This window comes from Bos mutus, chromosome 17 (assembly GCF_027580195.1).
Source record: "Bos mutus isolate GX-2022 chromosome 17, NWIPB_WYAK_1.1, whole genome shotgun sequence".
Taxonomy (NCBI): domain Eukaryota; kingdom Metazoa; phylum Chordata; class Mammalia; order Artiodactyla; family Bovidae; genus Bos; species Bos mutus.
This window is the reverse complement of record NC_091633.1, coordinates 148073-168538: the sequence shown is the minus strand read 5'-3', so window position 1 is coordinate 168538 and position 20466 is coordinate 148073. Positions and strand designations below refer to the sequence as shown.

Sequence of the window (20466 nt, the reverse complement as noted above, 5' to 3'; positions counted from 1 at the left end):
ATCTCAACACCTTACCTAACCACAGTAAACATTTACAACCATGAAATTAGCATTGATACAATATTGTTACCTAATCTGCTGAGCTTTGTCCCACTAATAATCCTTGCCTGACCCCTCATCACACTTAGTTGTTGCTCCTCCAGCTCTAAGGGCTCCCCAGTCTCTCTGACTTGAGTGATCTTGACATTTTTTGAAAAGTACTGGCCATTTTGGGGGTAGAAGGACCCTCCTGTGAGTTTGCCGGCTCTTTGTGATTACACATGGGTTTTGCCCTTCCGGCTTTAGTATGTCTTTCTCGGGAGGCCCTCCGTATGTCCCTTTACTGGCGTTTTTCCCTCCTTTTTTTTTTTAATCGAGGCATCTTGAAGACACAAACCGACACGTCTTTATCCGCTCTGATGGTGGACGTGCGCACCTTTGCTGGGGCGCCTGGCGGAGCGGTCTTCCCAATTGTCTCCTGCAAAGTCACCGCCTTGGCCTTGCAGCCAGGGAGTGTTGGGGGGTGGCGCGGGGTGCTCTGTAACGCCGTCAAACTGACGGGCCCCGCCCGGCCCTCGCTCTCGGCCCTCGGTCCGCACCGCCGGCTCTGGTTTGCAGCCGTCTCCGTGCCGGGGGAGCTCCCGCCTCGGCAGGGGCAGTCCTGGCTCCTCGCGCAGGACCAGCAAGCCGAGAAGGGCCGGACAGCGGCGCCCTCCTGACTTTGGCCCCCTTATCGTTACGCTCACCGCTTTCACACGGAGAGCGTGGAGGTCGGCGTGCCTGCGGTCTCGCTCAGAGCCAAGGCGCGTCCTGAGCTCCCGCACCCCGCTCCCGGCGTCCCCCGCGCGCCCTCGCTCCCGGCGTCCCCCGCGCTCCCCCCGTTCCCGGCGTCCCCCGCGCTCCCCCCGTTCCCGGCGCCCTCCGCGCGCCGAGACCCGCCCCGGCGGCGACCGTTAGCGCGGCGGAGGCCTCAGCGCCCGGTCGCGCCCGCGCAGCCGCGCCGTTCATTGGGTCGCGCTCCGCGGCCGCGAGCGCCGCGCGCCGCCGATTGGCGGTCTCCGCAGCCCGCCCGGCGGCTCCCCCAATGCGGGCAGGCCGCGCGCCGGATTGGCTGCGCGCGCCAAGGCCCGCCCTCCGCTCGCCGCGCGCGGCAGGCGGGTCCCGCCGAGCGAAGAGCGCCCGCGCGGCCCCTCTGGAGGGCGGCGGCGGCGGCGGCGGCCGGGCCGCGAGGCTCTGCGCTGCAGGCGGGCCGCGGGCGCCGGAGGTAGGTGCGGGGCGCGAGGGGCGCCCCGCGGCCGGGCGGGTGGGCGGCGCTGTGGCCTGCGTGAGGCGCGCCCTTCCGCTCCCGGGCCGAGGCCGCGGGGCCGGCGGGCGGCGGGCGGGCGCGGGCGGGCCCGGCCACGCGGAATCCCCGTCCGCCTTTGTGAGGCGCCGAGGGCGCGGGCGCGGGGCCCGCTGGGGTCTGGGCCGGGGCCGGGGGCCGCCGCGCCGCTCGCTTTCCGCGCGGGCCGGCCCCGGGGTGTGAGGAGACCCCTCGTCCGGTGGGCCCGAAGCCATAAGGGGCTTTCGGGCGGGCAAGGTCCCTACCGCGGCGGTGCCGGCCCGGGACCCTGCCGGGCACGAGAGCCTGGGAAACGTGAGGAGCCTTCCGTCTTTTCCACCACACGCTCACGGACCCAGGGTCACGTAGACGATCGGGATGTGGTTTTGTCGTAACAATGACCCTGGGGTAGAAACAAGTGGAAGGTGACCACCTGTTGACAGTGGTCCCCGCCAGGTGTCCTCCGATGGACCTGGGTTGCTCAGGGTAGGAACTTGACTTGTTTGCATGCTCGCATGTGCCTCGGTTACCCGGCGCCCAGCCGTCCGGGCTAGGGCAGGGGACTGCTAGGCCCCAAATGCTAGGCGGGTGTCCTGTGTCCTGGCCGCAGACTGGACTCCAGTCCTGGGCGGCGGGTAGAGCGGGCCAGAAACCCTGCCGCAGGTGGTCACCCACCAGAAGGGGGGGAACGGCCAGTCAGCAGTGGCGCCAGTGAGTGTGGGATGCGAGGCGGAGGGAAGATGAGAAAAGGACGGGGTGAGGTCATTCTGCCGCTGGGTTGGGCGGGAGGCTGCAGCGAGAGGCTTGACGAAAGGCGGCAGCTACAGCACTGGACCTTTCGAGACAGCGCCTCCACGCCCGCCCAGCAAGTGGACCCAAGTGAAGGGCGCTGTCGGAGTGTCTTGGTTTTGCACTGTGCCGGGCCCGGGGGTGCCTGCTGCAAGCCTGCTGCTGGCTCACCGTCCACTTGACGCCCGGGTTTGCATCCGTGTGTGCCGTCAGCTGGAGCAGTAGCGATGGCGGGAGGGCCCGCCTCTGAGCCCGTTGTGGCCCCGGCCACCATGTGGGGCATGTCTCCGGGCTTTTATAATCTGACTGTGATCTCAGGGTAGGGAAGTGAGTCTTGGCTTCTCGTAGGATCTGCGCTCCCTTCCTTGGCGATCTCGTCCAGTCCCTGATTTTAACGCTGTCTCTCCTGAGACCTGCATGTCCGTCTCCAGCCCCGGCCTCCCTTCTGACAGCTGCATGCTTCTGGCTGCCTCTTCCACACCTCCACGTGTTACTTTGGTGCCAAGTAGCCGTGTCTAAACCTAGGCTATGATCTTCACCCACCCGAACACTCCCCACGCTGCCTTCACCACCTCTGTCCCTGAGTGTGGAGTCTCCTCGGTCTCCATGCACTCCTCAGGGCGGTTTCTCACCACGTCCAGCTTGACGTGCTGGTCCAGGCTGCCTGGTGAGCCTCTTTATTCGTTTCTTTGCTCTCACCCTTGTGCCTCCTATTATCTACCCACTTAGGGATTTTCAGGACACAGAGCTGTTCTTTTCAACCGTAAGTGTAATCCAAGGCAGTACAGACTGGAGCTACCTTACCTGGGTGGTAAAGCACTCCACCACCTTCTCGCTGTATGACCTTGAGCAAGTTGCTTAACCTCTCTGTCCTTAACCTTTTTCTCACGGTGCTGTGTGAGAACTGGTGAGTGATAGTGTGCAACGTGCTTAGAGCAGGGCCTGCCCGGGGGCTGGTCGTGACTGCTGACCTTGGATCATGTGACCTCACCACTTGGACCCTCCTGTCCAGGGGCCTGTCTCTCGAGATAAGAGCCGGAGTCCTGGTCTCCTTACCCTCACTGCCCTGGCCTCTTCCCCCGGGCACACTGCTGTTATCCGCCACCCCGTGCTCCCACCCCGGGGCCTTTGTTCTTCTCGATGTTGCCTGGAATATCCCCTCCTCTGCCTTCAGGGGGTGTTGGCTGTGAGCCCTTCGCTGCCCACCTTTCCTCAGCTCCTTGCTTTGCTTTCTCTTGAACGCGTCTCAGTTTTTCTTAGTTGTTACTTGTCCGTCTCTCTGCTAATGTGTAAGCTCTGGGGCCGGGGGTTTCGTCTGTCTCCCGTCCTCAGCATCTGCAGTGTTTTGTGTGCGCCGCATGGAAGGCGTTGACGGGTGCAGATAGCGAACAGGGAAGGTCAGGAGCGTGCTCGGGACAGCCTGCAGCGGAGCCCTCAGCGCACTGCTGCCCCGGGGCCCGACGGCTCCCCAAACTCCAAGGACCACTTGCCGCAGCTCCCAGCCTGCACTCTGGGCACCTCTTCAAGGCCTCCCTTCATCAGGTTTCATCGTTATCATCTTAGTTCTGTGCTTCTACACTGAGCTTCTCAGCCTCTGAACATGGCCGGAGGTGTCCCCGTCCTCTTCACGTCTTTTCCTTTTAGCCTTTTTGGCCCCCAGAATCACGGGTGGGCTCTTGCTGGGGTCTTGGCAGACCTGCCTGGTGCCCAGGGCTTTGGTCCTGGTCGTGTCAGTGTTCTGTAGTGCTGGGCGTGCTGGCCTGCCTGTCTGAAATGAGCTTTCTTGGTGCCAGGAGACTGGCCGTGCCCTGCTCGGCGGTCCTCGTGCGTCCGGCGCCGCCTCCGTGGCCTCCCGGCCCCGTGTCCGTCACCACCTGCGTGCCCTGTTTCCTTGGTCCTTAGCGCTTTTGGCAGACGTGCCTGCGGGGGAGGTATTGTGTTCAGAAACATGAGGACACCTTGGGACCCGGGAAGTAGAAGACAGGTCAGTGGTTGCTGCCCTCTTGTTGATGCTGCTGCCCCCATCAGAGTAGGTGGTCAGTGAATAGTTGTTGGATGAATTGGTTACACCTAAACAAGTCTCTGTCTTTGATGTCCTGTCCCTCCACCGTAACCTCTTAAAACGTGTGGTGTCTGCTGTTTCCTGTCTGTCTGCAACCCGCAAGCCGCCCCGAGTGGTGTGCGCACGCATGTGTGTCTGCATCCATGTGCATGGCATGTTCGTGCGCGTGTCTGCACGGTGTGGGGGTGCGTGTGTGCACGTGCGTGTGTGTGTGCGCCTGCGTGCGTGTCTGCACGTGTTCTGCTCTGCTGGGACCTCCCTGCCGCGGCCCCTTGTTTGGACGCCCCGCCCTGCCTTCTCAGCCTGGTGTCTTCCCTCTGGCGCGAACTCCCCAGGGTTGCGTCCCCAGCCCTTTTCTTGGTCTGCCCTCGCTCTCTGGGTGGCCTCTCCTGTGGAGTGGGTGACCGCCTGGCTGATTCGTCCTGGTGGCCTCGGCCCCGTTGGCCGGTTCTGCCCAGAGGCTCCGAGCACCCTTCTCTGCGGGCCCTGCTTGCGTGTCCCCTGGGGAGAGGCCCTGTGGGTCCTTGGGGCTGCCTCGTCCTGCTCTCCGCCTCCACCCGCTCGGCATGAGTGTCCCCTGGGGAGAGGCCCTGTGGGTCTTTGGGGCTGCCTCGTCCCGCTCTCCGCCTCCACCCTTTCGGCAGTGTGGTCAGTTCTGTGTCCGCTCTTCTCGCGGGTGTGGGCCTCCCTTCTGTGTAGGGACTGAACTGTGGCCTGAGGGTACCTTCACCCTGGGCCTGCCTGCTGCCCCAGCATGGAGCCAGGCTCCAAGAGGCTGCCAGGACCCCCGTGCCTGGGCTCAGCCGGCCCCCGCAGCCTCTCCCTGCCCGCCCGGCCGGGCTCCGTCCCCGTGGCTCCCAGCGCTCCTCCTCCTGGGAGCAGAGCCATGCCCAGCCCGCCGCATCACTGCCCCTGCCCCCGTGCCCTGGGGTCCCGGGTGGCGGAGCCCCGGCCATGCCTCTGAGGCCGTAGTGCCGCAGAGCTGAGCGGAGGGCCGCCCGCTTGCCCTCTGACTGACCGGCCCGAGCAGGTGAGTGGACCCACATCACTGGTGCTGGATGGAAGCCACACACCCCCGTGTGCTGTGGAAGGTCGGCCACGTGAGCCGAGCCAGGGGAGTGCCGCGGTGCAGTGTAGTAGAGGAGTTTTGGTTTTTTTAATCCTTTTTGAACCTAAGTATAATACGGTTTTTGTGTTTCTGAAGCTGGAAATACAGCGGACAATTAGTAAAATACTTGACTTAGGGTTTAAGTTATAATCTAGGTTCTGAAGAAGGGAGTCGAGTTTGCCTGTTCTGAAGCATGGAAGGCGCCCTTCTCAGGCGGTGTCACTGGACTCTCGGTGCCGGGAAGCGGAGGCCTCGGTCGCTGTGTGACGGCGCCTTTACGTCTCTTTGCAGGTGGAGGAAGACGGGTGCCCCTTCGGCTCGAGGACAGACTCGCGTAGTCGTCAGTCATTTAAGCTGAGTGCATTGTGATTTCCAATAATTGAGGCAGTGGTTCTAAAAGCTGTCTACATTAATGAAAAGAGCAATGTGGCCAGCTTGACTAAGCCGCCAGCGTGCACAGCGCGGGCAGGACGCACCCGGGTCTCGACGGACTTGTGCATGTTAGCTGTCTAGAGTTATGTCAGGGTTTTAAAAACTCTGGTCTTTTAAAGTAGTCCTAACCACTGTACTATGGAGACATGTGGGAGCCCCTCTCCTCTCCCGCGCGAGCCCGCAGGAGGAGTGGCGATGGAGGACCGAGCTCGCCCCCTCCGTGCGCTGCCCCGTGGACAGTCTCCACCACCTCCCCTGCAAACGTCCAGTGATGCAGAGGTAATGGACGTTGGCTCTGGTGGTGATGGACAGGCCGAACCCCCTGCCGAGGACCCGCTCAACTTCTACGGAGCTTCTCTTCTCTCCAAAGGATCCTCCTCTAAGGCCCGCCTCCTCGTAGACCCGAACTGTAGTGGCCACAGCCCGCGCACAGCGCGGCATGCACCTGCGGTCCGGAAGTTCTCCCCTGACCTTAAGTTGCTTAAGGATGTAAAGATTAGCGTGAGCTTTACGGAGAGCTGCAGGAGTGAGGACAGGAAGGTGCTGTACACGGGAGCGGAGCGCGACGTGCGGGCAGAGTGTGGCCTGGCCCTCAGCCCTGTCAGTGGGGACGTGCATGCTGGTCCCTTTGGCGGGAGCGTGGGGAACGGGGTAGGCGCAGGGGGTGAGAGTGCGGGTAAGAGGGATGAGGAACATGAGCTGGATCAGGAAAAGAGAGTGGAGTATGCAGTGCTCGATGAGTTAGAAGATTTTACTGACAATTTGGAGCTAGATGAAGAAGGCGCAGGCGGGTTCACGGCTAAAGCGATCGTGCAGAGAGACAGAGTGGACGAAGAGGCCTTGAATTTCTCCTACGAGGTATGTCGGCGTCCCCTCCTTTGGAGCACTGTTAGCAAAACCCAAAGAGAGGTGTTTGGGAGTTGCAGCATCTGTGGGAAGCCCATGTTGCAATGTTGCAGAGGAAAAAACCCACAGGAGGTGGAAAGGTCCATGCGGAAAGAGAGAGCCGTCAGGAGTCCAGGGGTCCCAGCTCTGCTAACAGATAGTTTGGCTGGCAGGTCTGCCTTGCACCCTTGTCTCCGCCGACTTGGAAGGACCTGCTGGTCACGAGCGTGTGCCTCGGCTGCTGTTTCACCCTGTTTGTTTTTCAGATGCTCGCGCACCACAGAGGCGCACCTAGGCCCCTGAGACCACCTCCTCTCTGTGCTGTCGCTGACGCCTGCCGCGGGCAGGAGTGCGGGTGCCAGGGGCCGCGGTTTCTGAACAGCGTGTTTTGCAGGATGATTTTGACAACGATGTTGATGCCCTTCTGGAAGAGGGCCTCTGCGCTCCCAAAAAGAGGCGAATGGAGGAGAAATACGGAGGAGACAGCGACCACCCGTCGGATGGGGAGACAAGCGTGCAGCCAATGATGACCAAGATTAAAACGGTTCTCAAAAGTGAGTAGGGCCGGGAAGTAGCAAGGCTCTCGGGCGCATGTACTCCGGGAGAGCCCTCAGGCTGCCGGGAGGCGGCCTGGGCGGCTGTGTGCGACTGTGGGCAGGAGGGTCCCGTTGGTGCCAGCAGCTTGGAGCGTGAGGACACAGCACTGCCGGGGCGTGGGGGAGGGGGCTCTGGGGTGTGGAGGCCGCGGATGGAGGCGGTGCTGAGCGTAGGGGCTGCTCATGGCCCCCGTCTGAGTTCTGGGTTCTGTGCCGAGTGCTGGGGAAGCCACTGGAAGCAGGCAGGACTCATTCCATAGTCTGCTCTGAAAGCACGACCCATGGCCGTGTGTGGGCAGAGGTGGAGGGGTCACGGGTACACTGGAAAGAGCGGTTGGGGTGCCCAGAGCTGCCCTGTGCGGCCACCTGCTGACACGGGGACGTCTCGGGCTCCCTGTTTCTGTCTTGGCCTGGGGGTGCCTCTTGGTGTCGGGTGGGTGGTGGGAAGGGGCTGGAGAGACTCGGGCACACAGGCGATGCCTTCTGCTGAGCACCGTGCAGGTGGCTGGCATGACAGGAGGAACTGAGGCGTGGCCGGTGCGCCGTTTCCCGTCGGCAGGGCAGGGCGTGTGTCTGCCGCGTGGGCTCTGGTCTGCTCACGGTCACGAACACGCCTCCTTCTCCTCGGGTACCCGGGGCTGGTTGCAGGCAGCTCCTGGCCCAGCCCTCGGGGCAGGGGTGCCTGAGGGGGCCTGTGCGTGCCCAGCCTTGCCTGCCCTCCCGGGCTGTCCTGATGCTGGTGTTCGCCTGGCGTCAGCCGCGTGCGGGTGTCAGACCTGGCACGAGGGAGTCGTTCCGTTTCCACAAGAGTCGGTGGGGTGGTTTTCATCTCATCCGTGTGTTTTTTAGATTCCACGTGGCGTTTCACTTTTGTTTCTGAGGTTTTCACTTGGCTCCCGATATTAGTAAGAAGAGCAAGCTGTCCTTAAGGCATCTCCCAGCAGCAGGCCTGTCCTTGGCAGCTCGGGACAGTGCAGGCTTGCCACCTGGTCACAGGGAGCAGTGACCCACAGTCTGTGGTTCCTAGCGGAGCCTACCCAGCCCCTGTGGCTGTACCCGCGGGAGGCGGGCAGAGAGGCAGTGTCAGGGCGGCAGAGCTGCAGCGAGGCCCCGTGTCTTGCGGAGCGCTGCTCAGGGCTCTGCGGTGTGTCCGGGGACTAGAGCAGGTGAGGAGGGTCTGGTGCCCGTGGGTCCCCCAGAGGCTCGGGCCCAGCACGCAGAGGAGCAGGCTTGCAGGCGGGGCTGGGCTCTCCTGGTGGGGGTGGGCCACCCCACCCTGCTCAGAGCTTTTCTGTAAGGCTGGCTCCAGCATGCTGCTGTTTCCACCCGGGGGGCTGACTGACTGTCCTGACGGCGCCCATGCGCCTGTGACCACAGCTGTTCTTGCTCCGCGTAGGCCGTGGCCGCCCGCCGACGGAGCCGCTGCCCGATGGCTGGATCATGACGTTCCACAATTCCGGAGTGCCCGTGTACCTGCACCGGGAGTCGCGGGTGGTCACCTGGTCCAGGCCCTACTTCCTGGGCACGGGGAGCATCCGGGTAGGGGCCGTGTCCGTCCTGCACGTGGTCTTGCGAGCTGCAGGAGGAGGGTGGTCGCCAGGCAGGCCGGTGGGGGCATCAGAGGCCCGCACGTCCAGCCTGGTGAGCTGTGGGGTCTCCCCGCCCGCAGAAACACGGCCCTCCCCTGACCAGCATCCCCTGCCTGCACTACCGGAAGATGAAGGACAGTGAGGAGCGGGAGCTGCCCCCGGACGAGCCCGACCCGCTGGGCACCGACGCGGGGCCCCCGGACGAGAAGGACCCGCTGGGGGCTGAGGCGGCACCCGGGGCCCTGGGGCAGGTGAAGGCCAAGGTGGAGGTGTGCAAGGACGAGTCGGTCGGTAAGCTTCGGGGCGAACTTGGTCCCCAAGAAGGAGCCCGCCCCCGCGCTCAGGAGACCCGCCCGCCGACCGGGGCCGCTGCCCAGACAGCCTTTGGTCACGACCGTCGGGCCTCTTGGCGCAGGGTGTGTGCGTGTTGGTCCTGGGTCCCACTGCTGGGGTGGGCGCAGCCACTGTCTCAGCCCCGCGGGTGCCCTCAGTCCTGGGTCACCCCTCCCTGGCCCGCGTCTCTTCTGTAGGGGCAGCTCTCTTAGCCCCTGTCCAGTCCCTGTTAGAGGGTGGTGCGTGTTTGATCCCAGCTGTCTGTGCTCCTGCCCGTGAGGGGCTGGGGGCTGCTCCCAAGGAGGGGCTGCATCTGGGGCTGGTGGGGAAGCCTCCGGGGGGCACGCTGGTGCTCCACGGGCACGAGGGTATTCTCGAGACACAGCTGGAGGGGCTCCCATCTGCCTGATGGTCTCCCCGTGGCACCATCCTCAGCATGTGCCCACTGGTCTACACTGCTGTGTGGGGAGCTCTGTGGTTTCGCTCCGTTCCTAAGTGTGCAAGCATGTGCGTGGCGTCCAGGCCGCGGGGGGCTGCTGACGGGAGGCCTGGGGTCCTGGGGGAGAGGCGGGGGCAGGAGGCCGTGCTGGGCTTGACGCCTCTGCTGTGAGCCATTGGCACCTGGTTCTGGATGGGTAGAAGGTCCTGGAGGCTAATAGTGGTGTTTTTTTTAAGCGTTCCTTTTTCTTTGTTTATTTTTGTTTTTCTGTTCTAAATAAACTAAAAGGATAGCCTGGAAGTTTCTCCCTGGGGGACCTGGCAGAGCGAAGGAGCTTGATTGCTTGGCTCCTCATCCTTGAGGGGAAGCGGGAGGGGTGTTGTGTGGCTGGACCCGTCCTGCCACCGAGGGGGTGACTTTGGCTGGGAGTCAGTCACTCGGGTGTCTGGTCGATCCGTGCAGACCTTGAGGAGTTCCGGAATTACCTGGAGAAGCGCTTTGACTTTGAGCAAGTGACCGTGAAGAAGTTCAGGACGTGGGCTGAGCGTCGGCAGTTCAACCGAGAAATGAAGCGAAAACAGGCCGAGTCCGAGAGGCCCATCCTGCCCGCCAACCAGAAGCTCATCACGCTGTCTGTGCAGGACGCGCCCACGAAGAAAGGTGAGCCTGGCCTCGTCCGCCCTGCGGCCCAGGGGTCCCTCCCGCAGGCGGGGTTTCAGGCTGTTCTGAGATGACCCCTGTCGTCACGTCACAGAGTTTGTCATCAACCCCAACGGGAAGTCTGAGGTGTGCATCCTGCACGAGTACATGCAGCGTGTGCTCAAGGTCCGCCCCGTGTATAGCTTCTTTGAGTGCGGTGAGTGCCCCTATCCCAGCCTCCCCGTCCCGCCTTCCGTCTCGCCCTCGGGCATCAGTCAGGGGCAGCCCCGCCTGCTGGGATGAGACAGGAAATGGAGGGGGTCATCCTTGCCTGCTGTCCCCTCCTTCCCACAGCCCCCCCCAGGCCTCGGGCTGGAGGAGCCGCAGGGCTGCCGGCTCCCTCGGTGCTGCCCTCAGCACTCCTGAGTGAAGGCTGGAAGCTCAGGTCCACCGTGGTCTCCCTTTTTCTCGGGCTTACCAAGTCTGGGTTCCTGCCCCTCGCGTTCTGTGTGCACCCCACGCCCGTCCATCTTTCTCAGACCTTGGTCTCTGTCGCTGGCGGCTCTGCCTCTGGCCTGTCTCCCTGTGTGGCTGCCCAGTGCCCCGGGGACCCCCGCCCTGCCTTCCTGCAGCAGCCCTGCCCCACACTCTGCGGTGAGCAGAGTGTGTGTGTGCTGGTGTGCTGTGAACATCCTGGCCATGTGTGTTTTAAAGTGGTCATTTTAATTTAAGAGAACCCAAGTGAGCCTTTTGGTGCCTCGGTGACCATTGACGGTGTGACCTATGGATCTGGAACGGCGAGCAGCAAAAAACTGGCCAAGAACAAAGCTGGTAACCTGCCTGCTGGTGTCAGAGGGACCATGTGAACCATCCTGGCTGGAGGTGGGGCGGGCGAGTCTGGTATCTATGGAGTGATCCACTTGGATCTTTTTAAGTTATACACTCACTGGGAAGGATTCACCAAGAAGGCAGAATGTGAGAAGCGAACATAGAAGACCTTCGTCCGCTCGGGGGGGCGGGGTGCCCACGCCTCCTGCCCCGGCCCTCCACACCCCGCCCTCCCCCACCACCACACACACAGCGCTCTGTGCTGCCTGAGCCTGGGTGCCGTCTGTGTAGACCCCGCACGGCAGGCATGCTCCTTGGGGGTCCTGACATTCGTGAGGACCGCTCCCGAGTGCTTCCGGTGAAACTTGGGGCTGCCAGTCTGGAGCACAGCTGGGCAGGCCCTGGGGGCTCCTCCTGTCAAGCCTGCTGCCTGGCTGTACCCCTGCCAGCGCAGCAGCGTGCTTCTGGGAGCTGTCTAGCCCCTCTCCTGGGGAGGCACTGTGCCAGGCTGCGCCGGGGTCACGTGGTCTCTCCCCCACTGCCCAGGAGGCCCCTCCACTTTAGAGAGGCTCCAGAGGGTCTTCCGGCTCCACCCATCAGTGGGCTGTTTGTGGGCTCTCAGGGCAGAAAGCTGTGAGGTGCTCAGCATCCCCAGCCCACCCTGGCGAGGCCGGCTCCTGCAGGCGTGCTCCTGTGCCCGGTGCTGTGCCCAGGGCACCCACGCTCGGCCCGCAGAACTCCCCGAGTGCTGCTCCACCCCTGGGGCCTGCATCCTGTCTGAGCTTGGCCCCTCACCTGGTGCTCCTCCCCGCAGCCCGCGCCACGCTGGAGATCCTCATCCCCGACTTCGTCAAGCAGACGTCGGAGGAGAAGCCCAGAGACAGCGAGGAGCTGGAGGTGAGCATGGGCCCACCGTTCGCATCGGGACGGGGAAACCACCTGTCTCTGTGGGCGGGGGCCGTCCCCTGTCGGGTCTGCGTCCCCATCTCGCTGTGGGTGTGAGAGGCTGCATTTGCCATATTGCAATGAAGTCATGCTGCACCGACAGCTGTGTGGTGGACGAGCCTTTGAGGCAGAGGCTGCAAAAGCTGGACTGTTCTTTGTGTTGAGAACCACTTAGAACTGTTTGTGAGCTGTTTTGGGTGGATTGCTTCTGTGGGTTTTTGCAGCGAGGGCTTCTCACACTGAAGGATGCATCCTTTTTTTAAATACCGAGCTGTCTCTGTTTCTTCCGTGCCGGGCTTAGTTGCGTCACGTGGGCTCTAGTTCCCTGGCCAGGGACAGAACCCAGGCCGGCCCCTCGCAGTGGAAGCATGCTGTCAACCAGCAGACCACCAGGGAAGCCCTGCACTCTTTTTCCACAGCACCTTTGTTGAAGTGTAACTTAGATACACCGTAGTTTTTCCCTTTTACGCTACACAGCACAGTGGGTTTTGTGCGCTCAGCTTGTGTTCATCACTCCGGAAGGAAGCCCCGGCCCGCCATCTGAGCCCAGGCTTGTCCCGCCCGCCAGCCCTGCGGCGCTGGCTGCTTTCTGTGCTGGGCCCGCGGCCTCTGACCTCTGCAGTTAGTGGGGCCAGACCCACGTGCTCCTGCTGCTGAGCCGGGGCTTTATCGGCATGAGGACGTTTCCTTCCACTCCTGGTTTGCTGACCGTTTCTGTCTGCAGTGGATGTTGGGTTTTGGATTTTCTGCTTCTATGAGGTGATCACATGGTTTCTATCTTTGATTCCACTGGTGTGGGGTTGTGCTCCTTAGCTTTTGAGCATGAAACAGACCTTGCCTTCCTGGGGTGAGTGCCCTCAGTTGTGCCGCACAGCTACCTTTGTGTGTGGACGGGCTTGGCTCGCTGCCGTTTTGTTAAGGATTTCTGAAGCTGTGTTTCTAAGGGGTGCTGGTCTGTATTTTTTTTCCTTATGATGTCTTTGGTGTTGGTATCAGGGCAGTACTTGCCTCATAGCATGAGTGGGAAAGTGTTCCTTTCTCTTTCATCGTGTGGAATAGTTTGTGAAGGATTGATGTTAATTTTTTTTAACACTTGGTAGAATTCACCAGGGAAACCGTCTGTGCCTGGACTTTTCCTTGTTTTCAAGGTGTTTACTTGTTATGCGTTTTCAGGTTTTCTGCTGCTGCTCGAGCCGGCTGTGGGATTCTGGGTCTGTGCAGGAGTTTTCCCGGTTGGCCGGGTCCTCCTGGGGCCTGGCGTTCGCCGTGCCCTCTGGTGGCATCCTTGCGTTCGTCCCTGAGTGTCAGCAGTTTGAGTCTTGTTTTCTTTCGGCCACTCTCGGTGTCTGTGCGTCGCTGGTCTTCTCACAGCGGCTGCTGCTTGTGTGGCAGTTCTCGTTTATTCTCTGTTTCAGTTCCAGCCTTATTTATTTATTTTTTTTTTCTGCCAGGCTTGTGTTTGGTTTGTCCTTTTTTCTAGTTTCTTAAGGTTTAGGGTATTGATTTGAGGTCTTTTTAAATGTGGAGTTTATAGCTGTCAATTTTCTTCTGTGTACTAATTTGCATCCCATAATTTTGCTTTAATATATGTTGTGTTTTTCTTCTTATCTGTGTCACAATATTTTCCTGACTTCTCTTGTGATTTTTTTCTTTGAGCCAGTGGTTATTTTAGGACCGTTTTAGTTCAGTTCAGTCACTCAGTCATGTCCGACTCTTTGCGACCCCATGAACTGCAGCACACCAGGCCTCCCTGTCCATCACCAACTCCCCGAGTTCACTCAGACTCACGTCCATCGAGTCGGTGATGCCACCCAGCCATCTCATCCTCTGCCATCCCCTTCTCCTCCTGCCCCCAATCCCTCCCAGCATCAGGGTCTTTTCCAATGAGTCAACTCTTCGCATGAGGTGGCCACAGTATTGGAGTTTCAGCTTCAGCATCAGTCCTTCCAGTGAATATTTAGGGCTGATCTCCTTCAGAATGGACTGGTTGGATCTCCTTGCAGTCCAAGGGACTCTCAAGAGTCTTCTCCAACACCACAGTTCAAAAGCATCAATTCTTCGGCGCTCAGCTTTCTTCACAGTCCAACTCTCACATCAGTACATGACCACTGGAAAAACCATAGCCTTGACTAGATGGACCTTTGTTGGCAAAGTAATGTCTCTGCTTTTCAATATGCTATCTAGGTTGGTCATAACTTTTCTTCCAAGGAGTAAGCGTCTTATAATTTCATGGCTGCAGTTACCATCTGCAGTGATTTTGGAGCCCCCAAAAATAAAGTCTGACACTGTTTCCACTGTTTCCCCATCTATTTCCCATGAAGTGATGGGACCAGATGCCATGATCTTTGTTTTCTGAATGTTGAGCTTTAAGCCAACTTTCTGCCATAAGGGTGGTGTCATCTGCATATCTGAGGTTATTGATATTTCTCCCGGCAATCTTGATTCCAGCTTGTGCTTCTTCCAGCCCAGCGTTTCTCATGATGTACTCTGCATATAAGTTAAATAAGCAGGGTGACAATATACAGCCTTGACGTACTCCTTTTCCTATTTGGAACCAGTCTGTTGTTCCATGTCCAGTTCTAACTGTTGCTTCCTGACCCGCGTACAGATTTCTCAAGAGGCAGGTCAGGTGGTCTGGTATTTCCATCTCTTGCAGAATTTTCCACAGTTTATTGTGATCCACACAGTCAAAGGCTTTGGCATAGTCAATAAAGCAGAAATAGATGTTTTTCTGGAACTCTCTTGCTTTTTCGATGATCCAGTGGATGTTGCCAATTTGGTCTCTGGTTCCTCTGCCTTTTCTAAAACCAGCTTGAACATCTGGAAGTTCACGTTTCACATATTGCTGAAGCCTGGCTTGGAGAATTTTGAGCATTACTTTACTAGCGTGTGAGATGAGTGCAATTGTGCGGTAGTTTGAGCATTCTTTGGCGTTGCGTTTCTTTAGGATTGGAATAAAAACTGACCTTTTCCAGTCCTGAGGCCACTGCTGATAATTTGCTGGCATATTGAGTGCAGCACTTTCACAGCATCATCTTTCAGGATTTGAAATAACTCCACTGGAATTCCATCACCTCCACTAGCTTTGTTCGTAGTGATGCTTCCTAAGGCCCACTTGACTTCACATTCCAGGATGTCTGGCTCTAGGTGAGTGATCACACCATCGTGGTTATCTGGGTCGTGAAGATCTTTTTTTGTACCATTTAGGACCGTTTACTTTTCATGTATTTGTGCATCTCCCCAGTTTCCTTCAGTTATTCTTTTTTAACATATTTCTTTATTTGGCTGACCCAAGTCTTAGTTGCAGCATGTAGGATCTAGTTCCCTGACCAGGAACCGAACCCTGCTTCTCAGCATTAGGAGCATGGAGTCTTAGCCACTGGAGCACCAGGGAGGTCTCCAGTTACTGATTTCTATCTTAATTCCATTGTGATTCAGAACCACAGCTTGTGTGATTCCAGCTGGTCCCTTTAACGCTTGTCGAGGCTTGTCCAGGGGTGTGCGCCCTCCTGGGGGGTCTGTCCTGGAGAGAGCGGCGAGTCCCTAGCTACTGCCGAGCTGTCGCTTCACTGCCCTCAGGTTTGCTCCCTATATTTGGGGCTGTTAGGCACATATGTCTTTGTGATAATGTAATAAAGAAACACATAGACGTTTGGTCTCTGTCCTTGGTCCCTGCAAAGAGCTACTGCAGTAGAGAAATTGCCGTTTGGTTTTTGTCCCCAGTTCCTGAAACAGCTCCTTCTGATAAAAGTGAAGGGAACATTTGGGATTTCCCTGGCGGTCCTATGGCTGGGACTCCACACTTCTGATGCAGGGGAATTGGGATCCTGCGTGCCAGGAGGTGCAGCCAGAAAGTAAAAACAATTTAAGTGAAGGGAACCCTTTATTCTAACCCCTTCCCTCCGCCTGAGTTCACGTCAAGGTGGCCCAAGGCAGGGGGCTGGTTGCTGGGGGCGCCACTGTGCAGTCAGGGGGTAGGACCTGCAGCCCCATCCTCTGCCCCCCCGTGCCCGGGGGTGGGTTCTTCCCTCGTGGCCGGCGGTCTGAGCAGCACCCTGACTGCGGGGCTCAGGGTGCCCTGGCTGGCTAACACCCAGAGGTGCTGGGAGGGAGGCACACTCAGACAGGGTGCTTTTCCACTCGCTGGGATCAAGGCCCCCTCCTGACGCTGTGGGGGAGGAAGCCCCCTCGCTCCTGGAGGAGCAGGTTCCTGGAGTTCTGTATGAAGATGGTGGGGCTGGGGGCCCCAGGAGCTGGACAGTCGGGGAAGGGGCCTCCCCGAGAGGCTCCGACAGAGTGTTTGGTTCTGGGTCACGGCCAGCCTGCGAGGTGAACACAGCACTGCCATGGAGGAGCTGTGCTCCTGAGGGTCCCAGCTGGCTCCGGGCTGGCGAGGCCCCTGTTGCCAGTTTCCTTCTCTGTGAACCGGCTGGGCACCTCCTCTTCGTCACCGTGGCTGAGTTTCTATTCTTTTGTGTCTGGTCACTTTCTCTATTCTAAATTCACTTACAATGGTTTTCAAGGTTTTTTCCAAAGGTTGTGTGTCTTTAGCTTTCTGGCCAAGTCATCCCATCAGACTCTGGTTCAGGACGGGCTCCGCGGCCAGCAGGCAGGCGTGTCTTGGGCGACCTGGCCCGAGGTGTGGTGCAGTGTCGCTGAGAGGCCGTGACAAGGGCTGGGGCGGCTGGACAGGCCCTGGGCATGGCTGGCACTCACCGGCTGCTTCTCTTTGTAGTATTTCAACCACATCAGTATCGAGGACTCGCGGGTCTACGAGCTGACCAGCAAGGCCGGGCTGCTCTCCCCCTACCAGATCCTCCACGAGTGCCTTAAAAGGTGGGGTGTCCCTGCTGGGGGCCTCCCCAGGGGACCGGTGGCGCCTGGGAGAGCCCTTCTGGGCTGGGAGCCACGGTTTGGGGAGGACGGTGGGTGCCGTCTCGGGGCAATGTTGCTTACTGTCTGCTTTATCCCCCAGAAACCACGGGATGGGAGATACCTCCATCAAGTTTGAAGTGGTTCCTGGTAAAAACCAGAAGAGCGAATACGTCATGGCGTGCGGCAAGCACACAGTGCGCGGCTGGTGTAAGCCCCGCCCCTCCCCCCACACACACGTGGGCCTGCTTTCAGTGGCCGCAGGGTCCGCTGCCCAGGCCCGCTGGGGCCTCAGCCCTGTGCCGGCAGCTCCGGGCATGCCTGCCGCTCTGCACGTCACCCTGAGACCCAGCCAGCCTGCACGCCGCTGTGGTGGCTAGTGTCCCGGGCTTGAGCTGCTCACCTGGCTGGGCCGTGGCCCCGGCTGCCAGCACGGCCTGCCCAGCGCTGGGTCTGTGGGAGGGGACCGGGCCCGCTGCTCTTCGCCTCGCCCAGGGCTGGAGGTAGCCTCACATAGAGACTGTGGGACTGTCTAAACACAGCCCAGCACCGGGTAAGGGAGAAGGTCATGCTCGAGCAGGCTGCGGGAGATTGTGCAGACTGGGCCGTCCCCCACGGACACCAGTGCTTGCTGAGGCCCAGCGCTGAGCAGGGGGCAGGGTGGGAACAGACCCACCCAGGCCAGAGGCCCCGTGCCCCTCCAGCCTGCTCTGCACCCCGGCCTCTCCTCCCTCCGTCTAGAAACATCCGCCGCACAGCACTCCCCTCCGGCCCCAGCCTGCCCTGCGGGATGCATCATCTATGTGTCTGCAGCTGCAGGCAGGGGGCCTTGACAGCTGCGGCCTGGGGGACGTCCTGCCCCCCTGTGCCTCTGGTGGGCAGGGCTGTGTGGAGTGTGCCGTCTGGACACAGTGCCCTGTGGACATGGGTGTCTTGACTGTCCGCGTCTCCGCCTAGGCAAGAACAAGCGCGTTGGGAAGCAGTTGGCGTCTCAGAAGATCCTGCAACTGCTGCACCCGCATGTCAAGAACTGGGGGTCCTTGCTGCGCATGTATGGCCGCGAGAGCAGCAAGATGGTCAAGCAGGTAACGGGGTTGGGGGGCACGGCGGCCGGGCGGGCGCTGTCCCGGGCACCAGCACCATGTGCCTCTCAACAGCCCGCACGTGTCTGTTCTCTGTTTCGGCCGAGATGTTGAGATTTCACAATGCTGTTAAGTTTTTGTGCATTTAGGGGAAAGTACAGGAAAGTGACGTCTGGTTTTTGATTATTTTCCCCCGACTTCAGAAACAGTCCCCAGTGAGTGGTGGGTATGGAGGGTGAGGACTGTGGGGGGCACCCCAGCCATTCCCAGAGAGCTCCTGGCTCTGGGCTGGGGGGTGTGGGGGGCCCTGAGGCGCTGGGCCGTGTGTGGCTGAGCCGCTGCCTTCCTGTCTCTGCGTGGAGAGCGTCCTGCTGGTCCGGGAGCCGGGGAGAAGTGTGCCCGGCCCTGCCAGGAGGCCCCAGAGCCATCGGGTGGGGCGCGGCCTGCAGGCACCCTCACACCACGCTCACCCCATGGATGTGTGGGGAGTGTGGCGTCGGCCCTCTGGCAGCCGCGGGGCTGGGCAAGCCTGGGCCGGCGCGTGCCGTCCCCCTGACCACGTTGGGTCCCGGCCACCCTCGCCGGATGCCTCTGGGCATGGTGCATGCCTGGCTGGCAGGCTGTGGGGGCTGGCACACGCCCCGCGCTGGAGGCGGCTGAAGCAGGGGCAGCCAGCAGCTTGGCAGGTGGGTTGTGGGAGGGGAGGCCCCGGCCGGTGCTGCCAGCAGGCTCTGCTCCGCAGGAGACCTCGGACAAGAGCGTGATCGAGCTGCAGCAGTTCGCTCGCAAGAACAAGCCCAACCTGCACATCCTGAGCAAGCTGCAGGAGGAGATGCGGCGGCTGGCGGAGGAGCGGGTATGCGTTGGCCCCGAGCCCCTGGGGGCTGCGACCCTGACCCTCCTCTTGGGGCGTGCATCCCGACTAACGCCCCGGAAGCACCAGTGCGTGGTGCTGTGTGCTGGGCTCGCTCCCTCCCCAGGGCCCCACTGCGCCTGGGCTGCAGTCCCTGTGGCCCCGCCTGACCTCAGTGTCCTTCCAGGAGGAGACGCGCAAGAAGCCCAAGATGTCCATCGTGGCGTCCGCACAGCCCGGCGGCGAGCCCCTGTGCACCGTGGACGTGTGAGGGCGGCCGGCGCAGGGCTGCCAGCGCACTGGGGACCTCCCCACACACCCTGCCACCCAGGCCTCTGGCCCCCGCCCCCGCCGCACGCCCGACGGCAGGCCACGCAGCTCCCCTGGAGGCCACCTACAGTCCGGGCGGCTGTGTCCCGGCCTCCACCCACCTGCCGCACAGGCAGACACGGACAGCTGGGAGATCGCTGTGAGGCTCTGGTCGTGTGGACAGACCCTGAAGGTTTTCATGAATTTTATATGTAACGTGCACTGACCAGAAGTGATAGTTGACGTGAAATGTGAAGGCCACGCACCCCCGGCTCCCACAGGCGTGGAGTGACCCAGCCAGAAGGCGCAGGCTGGTCCCCTCCCCTTCCAGCCTCCTGGGTTTTCCTTCTTTTTTCTGAAAAAGTTAACAGTAGGAAGGACTGTTTAAAATGAACAGGATTTAGTACCACAGCTATTTTTCAGAGATTGCAGGCAAACCACCACCAGAGAGGCATTGCCTGCGGGCGTGGGCGCTGCCCTGCCTGCTTGCTGGCCTGGCGTCCGTTCTTAGTGCCCTGAACACGCCTTTGTAGGTAGAGGCCCCTCACCTTTGCTGGCCTCTGGTAATTTTTTACTAAGTTTTTGCACAGTCCAGTCTGTCAGCCCATCAATTTTTAAAGCTTTTATGATATTTTAGCATTTGGAAAGAAGCTTTTACAGTGAGGGTAGAAGATAGGTGTGGAATCACGTAGCAGATGTGACCAGTTAATGCATTTTAGCTCGTGAACTTACTTAAAGAGGAACTGAAGACGCTCATGCTGGTGCAGGTGGCCCTCGAGTTCACCTGCGGCTGTGCGGCGTGACCAGGTGGCCCCGGGGATGGGGGCGGGTCTGTCCCACCCCAGGCCCTGGCGGGGGGCTGCTGTCCCCACCCTTAGCTGCGGAGCCTTCTGAACGCCCCCCCACGTGACTGAGGTCAGCCCCTGTGGACCTTTGTTAAGCAATCCACAAATCAAGTCGCTGTAATTATACGCTTGCTTCTGTCCTGTCCCGTCTACAGTGGTGAATAATAACTTGACTGTAACTGTTTTTGCCCTTAAAGCAGCCAGTGCACCACCTTGACCCAATGCGTCATGCAGGAGGTGGTGACCTCACCGTGGTCCTGCCTCCGTCTGTCCCCTTCCCTGGGTGTGGGCATGGCTCTGCTGCAGGGGCAGAGGGCAGGGAGGGCCTGTGGGGGCAGCTGGGCCATGGCCATAGGCATGAGTCTTGACGGGCGGGAAGCAGAGCTGTCCCAAGGGAACGGCCGGCCTGCTAGTCCTGGGGCTGCGGGTCCTCCACAGGCTGTAGCCTCGCAGAGGGTGGGGGTCCCCAGCTCCTCTCAGCTCTTGCTGCTACCAGGAGGGGCAGCCTCTGGGGCAGAGAGAGATGGATGATGGGGGCTCGGCACCGTGCCCTCTGTGCC

General features: G+C 60.4%; 1 protein-coding gene across 3 annotated transcripts; it reads left to right on the top strand.

Annotated features, from left to right (window-relative positions):
• The first annotated feature begins 1020 nt into the window (after positions 1-1020).
• On the top strand, positions 1021-20089 carry DGCR8 (DGCR8 microprocessor complex subunit). Of its 3 annotated transcripts, XM_070385642.1 has the most exons (15): positions 1023-1243; positions 3883-4073; positions 5551-6549; positions 6971-7130; positions 8569-8711; positions 8842-9052; positions 9996-10193; positions 10288-10389; positions 10905-11003; positions 11815-11897; positions 16681-16781; positions 16921-17027; positions 17775-17902; positions 18642-18755; positions 18940-20089. In XM_070385642.1, exons 3-15 carry the CDS (start codon positions 5830-5832, stop codon positions 19021-19023), a joined length of 2250 nt encoding a protein of 749 aa, XP_070241743.1. In that variant the 5' UTR covers positions 1023-1243; positions 3883-4073; positions 5551-5829; the 3' UTR covers positions 19024-20089. The 3 variants fall into 3 exon arrangements, with proteins under 3 accessions (XP_070241744.1, XP_070241743.1, XP_070241742.1); XM_070385643.1 differs by lacking the exon at positions 3883-4073 and having other exon boundaries at positions 1021-1243; positions 5551-6231; XM_070385641.1 differs by lacking the exon at positions 3883-4073.
• The last annotated feature ends 377 nt before the right edge of the window (positions 20090-20466 follow it).